Below are 15,413 nucleotides of genomic sequence, written 5' to 3'. Positions count from 1 at the left end.
ATAGCCAAATGCCTTGATAGTTTCAAACTTTTGGGAGGTATATTTTCTATTTGATTGTCAATGATTTTGTTTCTTTTATTCCAATGATTATATTAGATGTTAATTAGGCTTAACATGTTAGTTGAGTGTATTGAGATTTCGATCATTAGACTAGTAGATGCGACCGCGATCGTTATTGTATTAAATATGTGGGTTTTTTGGTAGGTAAAAAATAGTTTATGGAGGTTCTGTGAGCCCAACTCTAAGGCGAAATTAGTGATGATCAATTAGTTATTTTAATTTGAATGTTTGAGAATATAATTAGAATGTTAGTACACAATACTATTGTTAGCTAGTAATTTGTATTCCTTCTTAAACAACAAAAAGTACTTGATATTGTTTTCTGTTTCTTTCTTATGATCAAGTATCTTAGTTATTTTGTGCTGTATTAACAAAAAAAAAAAAAAAAAAAGTTTAACAATTATAGGGTAGGTATGAGCCTTCAACCTTCAACCTCTCAAGGTAGGTATTAACAATTAGCATATTTATAAAATATTAAAATAACTAGTTTTTTTGTAAATTTTAAAATAACTAGTATTATTGATACATTTGAAGTTCTTAATTGGCCCAGATGTAAAATAGACCCTGTGAAACAAAGAATTTATTTTGGCCCTACATGCATCGAGGATAATTGTCAAATATCATAGAACAGATTTTGATACGATAAGATAGAATGCAAAAGGGACAGAATCCATAAGAAGGTACGAAGGGAAAGGGATACGAAAATGGTTTTTTGGGTACATATTCACTTTTGATTTGATGAAACACCGGTTAGGTTTAAAAGCAAACACATTGCCACATTACACAACACACACCTAAAGACCAATTCCAAAGCTAATCATCATCCCAAATAACATTAAGGAATTAATAAAAAGTTGAAAAGTAGTATTATAGCATATATATGCATTTTTCTTTTTTGGGTTTTGGTTTTATATATATAGAGAGGGTGTGTTAAGTGTTCGATGGTTGCTCAAAATACAGCGAAGAAGCAGAAGTAGAGAAGGGAAGGGCTGTATTAATTATTTGATTTGATTTGATTTCCTCCGTAATGCTAATGCTAATGCTAATTCCACATGAAAATAATAATAATAATAATAATAATAATAATAAATTCTGAAATGGTAGCAGCTTAGCGTCTGTGTGATTTGATTTGATTTTCTACACGAGCTGTAGAGCGGTGAGGTGGTCTTGGGCGTGGCCGTAATGGTTGTTATCGGAATCCATAAGCCCCACCGCAGCCGCCGCCACCGCCGCCGCCGCCCCATAACCTCTATTCTCATTCTCATCGTATTGCGTCGCCGCCGACTCGTATTGCATCTGCTGCTGCCGTATTCTCTCGTGTTCGCCAATCTGCCGCCCATATTCACATCAAATAATTAATTAATTTATGTAATTGTTTGTTTGTGATCAAAAAATTTAAATTTTTCAAGAAGAAAAAAGGGACCTGAGCTCGCAGATAATTGTTGTGATTCTGAAGCTCCATTTCCTGACGCATAAATAATAAATAATACCCAAAAATTAAGAAATTAGAAAGAAATTAGAAGGGTGAAGGGTATTTGTGGAAGTAATTACTCTCTTCTGCATGAACTCCATCTCGGCACAAAGGGTTTCGTTCTTCTTGGCCCTAACTTTGGTGATGCCTCTCTCCAATCTGCCCTCCAGACTTTTGAGGTCCTTCAACGACAATGAGCTCAGTGCTTCTCCAACAATATGCCTGCATTATTATTAATTCATTCATTCGTTCATTCATTATCCATAAACATAATTAATTAACTTCAATTAACCACTTAACCAACCTGTTTGAATTCTGAATTTCCCGTATCTGTCTCTTCAGCTTCGACGCCTCTTGCTGGTAAAACTGCACTTGGTTTTTACATACCATTCAACTCACCAATTCAATCTCACCAAATCGGTCTTTTTTTTAACTCTTTATTTACCCTCTCAAGATTTTAATATATTATTTTCTTATTCTATTTTCAGTTCGGGTTCATTTTGGTATATGATTGTAGTTCAGTTTAGTCTTTATACTTCTAAAATATTTGTTTTGGTTCATACACTGAATTGTCATTTTTCTATCACAATTTCAACACGACGTTATACTCTTGAAATGTAAGTACAGTAATCAGGTCAGAGATAGGTGTCTTAACCACTTGAGCTCAGGTCAGAGGTAGGTACCTTAACCACTTGAGCTCGATTTGAATATTAAGGGAATTGAAATTAGATCAAATTAGTATTTTAATCTAAATTTGAATCTATATTTAGGCTTTATAAGAAAAATGAAAACTAGTTAATTATTTTTTACCTGTACATTAGCTTCTTCAACTGATAATCCGGAATTGGAAGAGTCAGCAAATGCTTTCTTGTACCTTTCGATCGTTCCTCTCACACTGCCAAAATTTTCCCTCTCATTTTAGACAACAGCCAATCACAATATTACATTTATAACTCTTCAATACCCACAAAAAATAATAATAATAAATTAAAAAAAAAGGGTAAAATACCATCATCTCATTAAAAATCTAGATCTTAAAAATGTGTAATCTAGATTTATAGAGGTATATATTGTTTTTTATCCCGCTTGAATTATATAATTTTTCTTTTTCAAGATAAGAAAACATTTTATCATACAAAAGACAAGACTTAATAAAGTACTAAAAGCCTTCATGTTCATCACTAAAATTGCTTAAAATTGTAAGATATGCACGATTCATATTCATCAAAAACGAATAGTAACATATATTTTTAACCTAATTCAAAGAAATTTTTAAAAATTGTTCTTTCACATTATCTTGTTATCTTCGCAAATATTTTTCACAATAAAAGCATAACTGGACTTATTAAAGCCTATTTTATCAACCAAAAGGTCGGAGATTTCCATCCCCAATCTCCACTCTCCATAATTTTGTTGAACTAAAAAAAAATGGTATTTTACATTATTTTTAGATGACACACTCAATTAAATAACACACATATATATATTTTTTAAAGATGGATCTCTATGCTGACCATCCTTGAATATTTAACAACTCATTGTTTCTTAAAAGAAAAATTATTTTTATTCATTCTCTTACTTGTCCAATATTCAATAGTGGTCACACAATAATGAGGACCTAAGTAATTTCCTTTTTTCTTTTTTTAATTTACTAAACTGAACTAGAGAAAAGATAAGGCAGAAAAAGAAATTTAAACTTTTTTTTTCTATTTTAAGTTAAACCAAGAGTTGAATTAGAACTTGCAAACAAACTATAGAAAATAAATTTGAGTAGAAGAAACAAAAAGGAGGAGAATAAAACTCACAAACAAAGGATATAGGAAGGAAGAAAGTAGAAGATCACAAGGGAATTTATCCATGAAAAGGGGGTGGGGCTGATACCTTAATTTCGTCGATGTGGGATTGGAGAGTCAGAAGAGAACTCAGAAGATGACAAGGAATTTATCCATTAATGCAAAATCTCACAACCCAAATACCTAATCCCACATTCCTTTATCCACAGGACAATACCCATTTTTTACACCCACAAAAAAACAAAAAAAAAAAAAAGAAGGTCTTCCCTAACCTAAACCCTAATTCCAACCTCATATAATAATCATTCAAATTTTGGCTGTTTTTTCAACTCTCAATCCAAATCCAGATGCAATACCCTCTTTTTTGTGTAAACCACAACACTTGCATAGAAATGGAAACGATTCTTTTTACTGTGCTAAATTCAAATCATTTCAATTGGCCTTTTCAAATTTTTACTAAAAAAAAATGTCAAAAACAAAAGCCAGAAAGAAATGTTTATGAGAAATATTGGTGGCACACAATCTTTTGTTGTCCGATATGATTAATGAAATATCACGTCAAGACTTGACTGAAGCTAATTCCTAAAGACACAGAAAGAAAAACAAAAAAAGAGAGAGAAATTAAAGGTATGAATTAAGAGTTATTGGCCACCATCTCCTCATGAAGCTAACTCCTTTTTCTATTTCTATGCTACAAATTAAAGTTGCAGGTTCTGCAAAATAAATAAATAATAAAAATAAATTGTACTAAAATTGTTCATTAAATTATTATTGTACAAACCAAACCACAACTTCCCATCATTCCCCTACTTCTCACCATCTTTTTCAATTCACTATAATTCTTCTATTATTAAGTATTGATCCCTGAAATGGACCAAAATTGTAATTCTGATTCTTTTTTATTATAACCAAAAACGATTTAATAAAAATAAATAATATCACTAATTATGGATTTGGTGTAGAAACCCAGATGGAGAAATAATAATTGAGTCAACATTTTCCTAAATTGAAGATAATTCTTTGGAAGAGAAAGGAAACTAGGAACAGGATTATTTGGAGAACTAGCAGGAATTTTTCCTATTTAGTATTTCATCGTGTGGACAAAAGAAAAAAAAAGTAAGTTTATGATTTATAAATTATTGTTCTAAAAATGTGTTATAAAAAATAAGCATAGCTTTATTTGTTAAGACCGGCTGGGTTCGTATCGACCTGTACTATTAATGGTTCGTGAAGATTTGATGAAAATAAACTAATTATTGACCTATTTGATACACATTTTGTATCCTCATTTTTCAAAATATAATTATTTTTAGGGAGAATGTAAATTAATATGTTTTCCATTTTTTTTTTCAATATGGAGCCAAATTTTGAAAAATAGAAATATAATTTCCAAATCTACTTTGCCCTTTAATTTAGTCTTTGAGTAGTGTTTTTTTTTTTCAAATAGAAAATATAAAAAAGAAAATTTATATTTAACAATCTAATCTTTAAAATTGAAATTAAAGAAAAGGGAAAATGATAATCAATGAAGAGAGAGCTATCCAATTAATTAACTGCAAGCTATATATATTAAGCCAATTTCCTTGAAATTTTTCACTTTCTAAATGTCTTTAAAAATGTGAGATCTCTCTCCAAAACAAGAAATCAAACATAGAAAACACAATCAAACACAATACTCTAATTTCTAAAATTAAGAAAACAAAAAACAAAAATATAATGAGTTTGGCCTAAAACAATTTCATTAGAAACTCTTTTCCACATTTCTACTAGATTATACATTACTAAAAATGTCTACCTAATATACCGCCAACACTAAATAAAATATAACTATTTTACCTTTATTTATCTGCAAAACTTGTAAAAACTACTTTTCTCCTTTTTTTTTTTCCATCAACTTTTAAAAAATATTTTCAAAATCTAAGTAAAAGTTACTTTTCATAAACTTATTTTTATTTTTGAAATTGAACTAAGAATTCAAATACCTTTCAAGGTTAAAAATTACCAAAGAAATTGCAACGAAACAAGCCTAATTTTCAAAAACAGAAAACTAAAAATAGAATCATTAATTAACAGTCCCGATAATAAAATTCCAAACCCAAAACCAAAACCAACACCCAAAAAACAAAATCAAAATCAAACCCCTATGTTTAATCAATTCAAAAAAGACCAAAAATAGAGGCAAAAGTTCAAAACCAAACATAGAACTCAAGTTGAGTAGAAACATTAAAGCTATGGAGTCAAAAAATGGAAAGAATCAGAGCGATGACACCATCTCATCTGTGACAGACACACAGCTCAGCTCAGCTCAGCTAGTTCATGCTGACCAACTTAAATTGATGGATCACATTTGGGTATTCAAACAAACAAAAATTTTAACATCTCAAAAATTCAAACAAATTCAACCCAACAAACAACAACAACAACCCATATTTTTAACACCAAATCTTTCAAAGAAAATGGAGGAAAAAAAAAAGAATGAAAAACCCTAATGACTCCATAGATCTATAAGATGGAAGAAAAAGGAGAAAGAGAGATGACCTATTATTGGCATATTCGTAGAGACGACCGCGAGTGGAGAAGACGATGAGGGCAACTTCCGCGTCGCACAAAACAGACAATTCATAAGCTTTCTTAAGCAACCCATTTCGTCTCTTACAGAAAGTCACTTGCCGATTTGTAGTGTTTTCAATTCTCTTAATCTCAATCTTACCTCTTCCCATTTTCCTCTGGGAAGAGGCAGATCCTTCCCCCACTTGAAGATTTGGGAACTCCGTGGCTGAAACCCTATAAATCAAAACCCAGCAATCAAAATTAATTAACCAAAATTCAACTCATGGGTTTCCCTTTGATTCTCTAGATCTGCAACACAACCATGTAAAGATTCAATCTTTCGCAAACAAAAAGTAAACCCACCAACCTGGAGGAGATCAGGAGGAGGAGGAAGATGAAGTAATTAAATTTGAGAGCAAGAAAGCTTGGGAGAGGAAAAAGAATTATTGTTATTAATATTACTGTTGTTGTTTTTGAGTGAAGATATAGATAGAGAGAAATGAAGGGGGGTGTGGAGTTGGAGTTAGGTTTAGGGAAGATCAGTATTTAAAGCTGAAAGTGGGATGAAAAGGGGGTTTGAGATTACTATTGTCTTAAGAAATTAGAAGCTAATTAAAATGATCAAATGGGGGTATTAGGGTTCACTTTCACACTCATTTTGTATTGGAAAAAAGTTAGCAAAAGGGTTACCTTTAAAATGGTTAACTAGAAAGTGACATCTTTGATTGCTTCTTCCAATATGGCTTTATGCTTACTCATTCACAAACCCCCCTCTTTTTTTTTTTTTTTTCCTTCTCTATTTCTCTCTCTTTGTATGTGTAAGTTTGTGTGTGAGGAGGATTTCTTTACTTTTCTTGGATTTGCATTTTGGTCCCTATACCTAAGGTATGCGCACCGTCCCTATACCCGTACATACGCAAGGATCATTGCGTTCATTGTAGCTTGAATCCAATACCTCAAACATATTCCTTGAAATCCCAAACTACCCAAACTATCATTTGGGGACTGGAAGATGAACTTAGTTAAACTCTAATTCTTTAAAGAATTCAAGTGGTAACTTTTGTATGAAAAGTTTTGTAATTGTTTTATTTTTCTTTCCCTTATTGTTTGTATTTTATGCTTTATCTTGCATGATGGATTGTATTTTTTAGTGTAAACGGGTCGGTTTTGGACAAAAATATGAATGGAAAATGAGTGAATCTAAATAAAAATTGTTGGTAATATAGGTCTTGTCTGAAAAATATCATTTTGACTTTTGATTTTTGATTTTCTGTTTTTTAAAATCGAGCTCACTATGTTGAGCTCATAGTTTTTAAAAACTTATTTTTATTTTAAAATTTAGATCATAATTAAAATGTGTTGAAAGGTGAAAATAAGATACTCCTAGAAATGGTGAAAAAACTAGCATAATTTTTTTAAATATAAAATTTAATAACAAAATCGTTATCAAATTCTTGATAGCTTGGTAAAAATATACATGTATTTGAAATTTGACTGTCTGTAACCAATGGACTAACACCCTGTATTTTTAAGCTTTAAAAATACCTAAAAATAGATTTTAGAAGATGAAATTAATATTTGATAAAGATTGTTCTCACTATATCCATATATAGAGAGAGGGAAACCTCTAAATAATAATAAGGGTGAAGAGAGCCACGGAAAGTTGCTTCAAATTATATCTCTGTAGGGATATAATGCAAAAACAAGTAAATTTTTTTTTAATAGAAATTTGCATTTGCATTGTTTAAATCCTATTTTCATCATTAATTTTTATGATATGTTTTTTTCCTACATTTTCAAATATTTTGTTTTAGATAGACTAAAAATAATAATAATTTATTTTAGTCCTTATCATTTACTTTTTCCCTAAATTATTGAACAAAAATTGACCTAAATACATATTTTATTTATTTATTTATTTAATAAATAGACATCTATAATATAGTAGGTATGACTTCAAAGCATTGCAAGGGATTAAATTATAATTTTTTATTAAATTTTGGATTAAAACATAACTTTTGAATTCTTTTTTTGTTTTTTTTACCAATAATGGAAGGTAACAAGTGTTTTATCCATTGAGTAAATTATACTCGACAGCTTTTGAAAGTTTAGATTATAATATTTAAAATATGTAAAAATAAAATAAAATCTAAACTAATTTTCAAAAAAATAAAATAAAATTTTGAGATGGGTAATTAGGCTACTTATTATTCCAGGATGCAATGCCTTCTACAAATTTGCAGCATTTTCTATAAAAAAAAAAGAAAACAATTAACCAATTAAGGCATTCAAAACTTTAAAACACTCATTAATAGAAGCTTGCTTCAAAACAAAGGAGATATGAAGTAAAATATCTTTCATTTATAGAATTGAAAATAAAGTTCAATAAATACTTAAAAAGATCAATTGATATTTTCAAAGATATATATAATTAAAACATCAATGAAGCATTAGAGATAAAGCCAATATATTAGAAATCTCAATATACAATACCGATTTATTAATTAAGAATCGATAACTTCTTTTGAATAAATTTTCTCGCTTTACAGTATTCATATCATTGAGACTTTAACATTTTTACATAGATGTCAACACTCAATACCTCGAAAAGACACCGATCAATTTCAATAGAAATAAAAAATTTATCGAGAGAGAGAGGGATGGCGATGGCGATGGAACTCGAAGATAACTCGTGGTAACTTTAATTTCCTTACCTCAAAAGAATCTTTCAAGTGAAACGAGAATCCTATGTAATTTCCTGTTCATCATCTCCCATGGTTGAGTTTCATTCATTATGAGGGGCAGGGTCCTTATTTTGTAGGGCCATTGAGGCCAAATTAAAGTGGCCGTACCACTATCTGTTGAAAGGCCATTGTCCATGCTTGATTTGGTACTCCTATTTTTTAAGGACCCATGTCTTTATTTCTTCATTTTGTTTTGGTCAGCCTTTTGAATTCCCTCTTTCAATTTCTTTTTACTATTTTCTTGTATATCCCAAATGAAAAAATTAGGCCTTTGGGAAAACTAAAAATGCCATTATTCCCACACTTTGTTTCATATCAAATCATAGTCTAATCCTCGCTGCATCGCACAACAACATATCTCTTTGCTTTGTTTTATCATTTTCCAAAAACAGAGCGTTACGTGTTGGTATTGACATATTTCTAATGAGTAATGACTCAGCTCATAAAGTTGAGTCAAAATATGAAATAAAACACTAAATTAGATTGTATTGACTTGTGTGTTAGTGGGATGGATGGGCAGATAGCATTACACCGTGTGATGTTCGAGTAGGGAGGAGAGGTATATGAATGAACTGCAACACTACATCCTAGATTATGTATGTAAATAAGTTTAGCGTGTGATTTTTCTTTTTCTTTTTTATTTGAACTCAATCACATGTGGATGTGATGGTTCGAATTTTCGACTTTTTAGTCATTGATATATGTCTTAACCAATTGAACTACGTCCGTATTTTAAAACTACTTAAAGCCGTATGAATTAACAATGATTATGATTAATGCATCAAGACAATGGGAAAGGTACAAAGATTGACAGTAGTTTGGAATGGCAGAGGGTAAAAAAGAAAAAAGAGGAAAAAACAAGTGGGATTTCTACAAAGGGGCAGAAAAAGCATCCCCCTTTGTCAATGTTACATGCAACCTTGTTAATAAAAGCACACAAGCAAAACAGGTGCATGCATGTCTTTCCTTCTATTTTCCTTTATTTTCTCAACTCATTCATCAATTCAGAAATCTACACCATAACTTTTATTATATATATATATCATGCATTTCACAATGTTCTTTTTCTTTCTTTCTTTTTTGTCATAGTGAAAAATGGAAGATGTTGGATTTAGATTTTAGGGAAAATATCATGATCTCCTTTTTACCTCTTGGGTCAAAAGTTTAAAGTTAGAAAATTTGGTTTTCATCTTTTAATTGCAATGGTTGTTTCCTTAGTTGAGTTTGAGTATTTTTTGTGCTAAAATTGTGCCTTCTTTTAGTACTTGATATGTTGGTTGAGTTCTTGAACATTTTTATGATTGGATTTAAGCATATGTCAGCTTAGTTTGAGTGTTAGTTTAAATTATTTGGGGGCAAGGATTCGAACTCATGTGACCGAAGGAGAAACGAGAAAATTTTCTAATACTTGAGTAGAAGAAATTCATTTCATTTGTACCTAGACACATCATTAGTTGATAAATTATTTTATTTCATGGACCCGAACTTGTTCTTAAATAATTTTTATAATAGTACAAAACAATGAACATGTTTTTCCCTCGAGAAATACTATAACGTGGACTTGGGCTAATTTTATATAATTTATTATTCGATTAATTCATGAGTATACTTTTGATTTAGTTTGTCAATTCAAACATAACTTAATAGATAAAAGAATCTTTTGTCTTGCTTAATTGGAAGGTTCAATCTCCTACCCTATATTATTGTACTAAACAAAATAACCTAATTTAATTTCGACAATGTATGTTAACTTTACAATTTATTCAAGTTTTGGCATTCAACTTGGCAAAATAATTGAAAAGTTTGAAATTAAAAGTGATGTATTACCCAAAAGAAAGAATTAAATGTCGTTGGGAATGCAACTAACATGTTACATAAGGTAGATAAGAGAAATTAAAGATCATGAATATATAAGTAAGTTCAGTGAAATTAAAAACTGATAGTACACTCTGTGAACTACATTCATGAGATTTATATTGAAATTATTTTTTAGTTTTCATTTTTTCATGACAAATTTAAGCACATAAAATATAATTTGCATGAATAAAGTATCGGGAGGAAACGAGACATACTTGGATCAAAATGAGAGAAAAATCGGAATCAAAGTGACCAAGATGGAATAACAACAAGATTTGAAGCCAAAAACCCTAGGAGATAACGCCACGACACTTTGAAGTTTAGATTTTGTGTTTTTTGAATAGTGTAGCGCAATTGCACTGCTGCAACAACTTTTTATAAAAATAGGGTTGTGCAGCCACCGAGATGGAGGAGTTTTGGGGAGGTTTTCTGGCAGTTTGCCTTTTTGACCAATTTGGAGGGTAAAGAGACCATTGGAGAGCTTAGAAAAGTGATTTTCAAGGCTCGGGATCGGGTCGTTTTGGGGATGGACGATTGACACACTGAACATAATTTCTTCTCATTTCCCTTGATTTTTCTAGTTTTGTTATGGACTTCTCATTGTGATTTTGTTGTTTTCCATTGAATATGAGAAGTTAAACCTCTTATTTTAGGGATTGATGTAGCCATTAAACTTTATAGATCGATTGTTTAGTTCTCTTGATTGAATAATTACGAATGTTCTATTTATGTTTCTCTATGCTTAATGCCTTTAATCTACTGGCCATAGATTGATTGATTTTAGACTTGAAATCTTACACTCGAGAGAGGTGGCTGAGAGTTAGAACTGGGATGCATAACTAAATGGGTCTAAGATCGAAAGATTTAAAAGTCCTTTAGAGGCCATTAAAAGACTTGTTCAATAAAACCTTTGTTATAAAAACTAGATAGGGATGTTGGTTTCTTAATTGGTAAAGAGAAATAGCTTGCGCTTGGGAGAGAGCATTTGAGATTTGAGAGTTAATAATTCGTTCGAGTAATTAAGTAGTTGGTTCATAGATTCAATAGGTGAAATCAATTCCCTATTGTTTTTATCTTTGTTATTGCATGTTTATTTGCTTTGATTATATTTCCCATTTGATTTTGATTCTCTAAATAAAATTGATCGCGATTGTATTTATGATCTAGAAACCCAATCCAGATGACGATATTGATATTTACTTACCACTTTATTAAAACTTGATCCGTACACTTGCGGTAAGCAAAATTTCTGCTACAAAAATAATGCTACATGAACCTAGAAGTAAAGTTATGTATAATTATAGACTTATGCCCGGATGATATCATACCATTATAGAAATAGGGAAGAAATTTATCGTCCCAAGGACTAAAAGTGGACAATAATAATGTAAAGGAAGATGAAGATGATGGTGAAAGATGCCCCAATGCTTCAATGCACATTACCAATAGCTATTGTATATCATGAATCCCACATAACATAACTTGTCACAATCATACGTATTGTAACACCAATCATAATCTTTCTGCTATTTTCTATCGTCGGTTGGAATATTACAGGTTCCTGTCTAACACAAATATCAATTTCTTAAATTTATTAAAAAGTAATCATGAAATATCAACATCAGTAAATATTCTTGAAAAATTATAGAAATTTATAAGAATTGTTTCAACTTGTCAATAAGAATTTGGTACTGTTTAGGATATGTTATGAATCATAATTATTAGTATTTATGTTTTTCTTTAGGTCAATAAATTTAGTGTGAGGATGGAACCGTGGACCTTAAAAAAAATATGTATATTTCATGTCTTAATTGTCAAACTATGCTTAATTTTATTATTAATATTTATATTCTTTTTATATAGTGCCTCTATCATCGGAATGTCAAACCCATAATTAACCAATAAAAGCATCCGCTTGTTGGTGAAAACTTTATTTCAAGACTATTTCTAATGGATTTCATAAGATGAAAATTGCTACATCAAGTTGAATTATATATAAGTTGACGTTTATACTTGTTTATGTTGAATTATGTCGGAGTTATCGAAAGTCAACCACATCTTCAATTGGACGAGCTACAAAGGAGCGAGCTATACAAGAAAAAACAACACTCTAAAGTCTGAGTTAGTTCGAATTCGAGCTGAGTAGATCAACATTAGACAAAATTGCATGTCTGGTTAAGAGGAATGAGTTCCCCTTTTCAAGAAATAAAGTGGTTACAGCCGTTTCAATAAATGGTTATGGTTGTCGGACCATAGGTCGGCAACTTTGTAGATCAATCAAGTGTCTTAGCTAAGATTCTTTTGTTCCTCCCACGTCTCATAGGTCGGATCAAGAGTTAGGTCGGTATACATACATTATCCTACACACCTCAAGGTATCGTGGGTGGTTCACGTGGCCTATTAAATTTTACCCTATAACAATACTCATACTGTTAAAGAAAATTTTTTATAACTTGGTTTAACGAAAGGTGACTAATTCAAAGGATTTCTTTTTTTTTTTTTTTTGAAAGAGAATAAATTATTTATTTGAGACGGAAATTGGAAGGGGAAAACGAATTGGTCAAGGTTAGAAACAGGGGAAATGACATGTCGTTTCGTTTATTCTGAGGCCGTAAAAGTAATTTTCATTTGATGAAATGAACTTCCGACACGTTGTCATATCGACCATATTCCCAAGCAAACACTGGCAAATGGATGGCGTGAGGGGGCCGACATGTCGCATCTTACTTTCTGAAGATCGAATTTTTGGATGGATTACCATCGACCATTCCCTTTCAATCACTCTCTCATTACTTTATAAATTGGCATTTCACCGCAGTAATTTCACAAAAATAAGGTTCAAAGATTCTCTTGGATTTTTTATTTCAATCCTCATCAAATATAATAAACTTTATTACTTCAAATTAAACATAAATAAAGGAAAGTGAAAATAAAATACTATATATCAATAAAATGTACACATTGTGCTATATTTATGATTACTTTTATAAATTTACATATTTGCAAATCTTTTACCACCCACATAAGAGGAAAAGATTATCTCTCACTCCGGAGGAAAATTCTCCATCTTTCATCTCCAAACTTTCTCAGAGCCAAAAATAGAATTGGAGAAGAAGCACCCTATTCAAATAAAATATTAAATGGAAAAGTAATGCAGTAGAATATACACATGGCAGTAATAGTAATTAGTACAACTCTGATACAATAAATTTGTTATTTGTTTATATAACTCATAGAGTATCTTAGGAGACCTTAAGAAGTGATAAAGGCAAAAAGGAAAGGAAGAAAAGGAAGGTATAAATCTTCAGACCTTAAAAAAGCATGGGAATTGGGAACAGTCCCTTATATTCTTCTCATTTCTATTGGTTTTTGCCATGTATTTGACTTATTTCCCTTGAAGTCTTTGGCTTTTGCTTGTTCTGTGGGTAAAGAAGATCATTTGGAACAAATATACTTTGCCTTGCTTACCTACTCAACCCAGAATTGATGTACTTGCTTTATATACCTCAACTTCTCCTTCATTGTTCATTCCATCATTCATCTTGAAAGGACACAAGTACTACAAACTTTGATTGGCAGCTGAACAGAAAGGAAGAATTTGTTCGTCAGACATGGGTGTTCTTGGAGCTATGGCTAAACATTTGGATGCTCTAATTGGGTACTGGTTTTGGGGGGGAAATATCTCTCTGAACTTGCAAAACCAAATATTTTGTTGCTGTTTTTTTGTCTGTTTGCATAATGTTTGTCTCATTTTTGCCTTGTTGTTGTACCATTTCCTTGCTTAACCATCTTCAACTTTTCATTGTGATCCAGGCCTGGGATTATGCTGCTTTTTCCTTTGTAAGTGAGCATAAGCCATCTGCATTAAATCTTACTAATCTATCACTCGCTATTCTTTCTTGTGGTTTACAAATATGATTCATACATATGAATGAACAGATACGCATCAATAAGAGCAATTGAGAGCCCTTCAACTCTTGATGACCAGCAATGGCTGACCTATTGGGTTATATACTCCTTCATAACTCTCTTCGAATTGACATTTTGGAGAGTCCTGGCTTGGTATAATCCTCCTACTTAACGGATAAAGACTATTCCTCGAGTGTCCTTTTGTTTTAGTTTGTATTTTAAAGGCTGTGGGATTGGCATACAGGATTCCACTTTGGGGATACGTGAAGCTCCTCTTTTGCTTGTGGTTAGTCCTGCCAATTTTCAATGGGGCAGCTTACATCTACGAGAATATAGTGAGGGAGTACATTAAGATCGGTCGATATGTGAACCCGAACTATCCAGAGAATCAAAAGAAGGTGCTCCAGATGATGACTTTGGATTCCAGAAAATCAGTGGAACGTTACATTGATAGATATGGACCTGATGCTTTTGAACGAGTGGTGAAAGCTGTAAGCTGGCTCTATTTATCCAAATTTTGTTACTAATTACGTATATCTGTGATGTTAATCCTGTTAAACTTGATCTTTTGTAGGCTGAAAGGGAAGCAAGGAAACACTGAGAAGACACCCTTCTAAATGCAGTCGAAGAATAAGGCATTACAAGGCTGGAAGCTATGGTTTGGGGTAGTGGTATTAAGATGTCATGTTGTATTTTTATGCATTCTGCACAAGAGGAAAAAGAATGAAGGGTACTACTCCTGTGGATGATGATAGCTTTAAAAAAATGAGTTGCTACAGAATAACAATGTTCTACAAATTCCTAGCAATCAATTGAGACAAGTAAATCCTATTTTCTTTTTCCTACAGAGTTGACAAGGATGGTCTAATAAAGGAAGCAGACATAATACAAAGAACCAATTTAAGGCAGCTTACAACTGTCTCATCCAACCAAAGAAAACAGAACAAGAAAAATAATGTTTGAGCTCTATGCCTCCTATTTCCAAATCAAATGAAAAGATATGATATACCGAACATGCCTAAATCACTT

The 15,413-nt window shown here is 31.4% G+C and overlaps 2 protein-coding genes across 3 annotated transcripts; one reads left to right on the top strand and one right to left on the bottom strand.

Annotated features, from left to right (window-relative positions):
* Positions 1-1,034: 1,034 nt before the first annotated feature.
* SHP1 (K-box region and MADS-box transcription factor family protein) lies at positions 1,035-6,403 on the bottom strand. The gene is made up of 7 exons (XM_022293900.2): positions 6,242-6,403; positions 5,863-6,108; positions 2,342-2,426; positions 1,836-1,897; positions 1,612-1,753; positions 1,484-1,525; positions 1,035-1,389 (listed from the first exon to the last, which is right to left on the bottom strand). The coding sequence occupies exons 2-7, from the start codon at positions 6,042-6,044 to the stop codon at positions 1,198-1,200; spliced, it is 705 nt and encodes a 234-aa protein (XP_022149592.1). The 5' UTR covers positions 6,045-6,108; positions 6,242-6,403; the 3' UTR covers positions 1,035-1,197.
* A 7,265-nt stretch (positions 6,404-13,668) lies between these two features.
* LOC111018079 (HVA22-like protein f) lies at positions 13,669-15,224 on the top strand. 2 transcript variants are annotated; one of them, XM_088121225.1, is made up of 5 exons: positions 13,669-13,769; positions 14,289-14,315; positions 14,415-14,537; positions 14,629-14,875; positions 14,959-15,224. In XM_088121225.1, the coding sequence occupies exons 2-5, from the start codon at positions 14,299-14,301 to the stop codon at positions 14,983-14,985; spliced, it is 414 nt and encodes a 137-aa protein (XP_087977351.1). In that variant the 5' UTR covers positions 13,669-13,769; positions 14,289-14,298; the 3' UTR covers positions 14,986-15,224. The 2 variants fall into 2 exon arrangements, with proteins under 2 accessions (XP_087977351.1, XP_022149723.1); XM_022294031.2 differs by lacking the exon at positions 13,669-13,769 and adding an exon at positions 13,788-14,133.
* The last annotated feature ends 189 nt before the right edge of the window (positions 15,225-15,413 follow it).

Source organism: Momordica charantia (genome assembly GCF_013281855.1).
Source record: "Momordica charantia cultivar OHB3-1 chromosome 2 unlocalized genomic scaffold, Mcharantia_2.0 BLBB01000002.1, whole genome shotgun sequence".
Lineage (NCBI taxonomy): Eukaryota > Viridiplantae > Streptophyta > Magnoliopsida > Cucurbitales > Cucurbitaceae > Momordica > Momordica charantia.
This window is presented reverse-complemented; position numbering and strand designations above follow the sequence as displayed.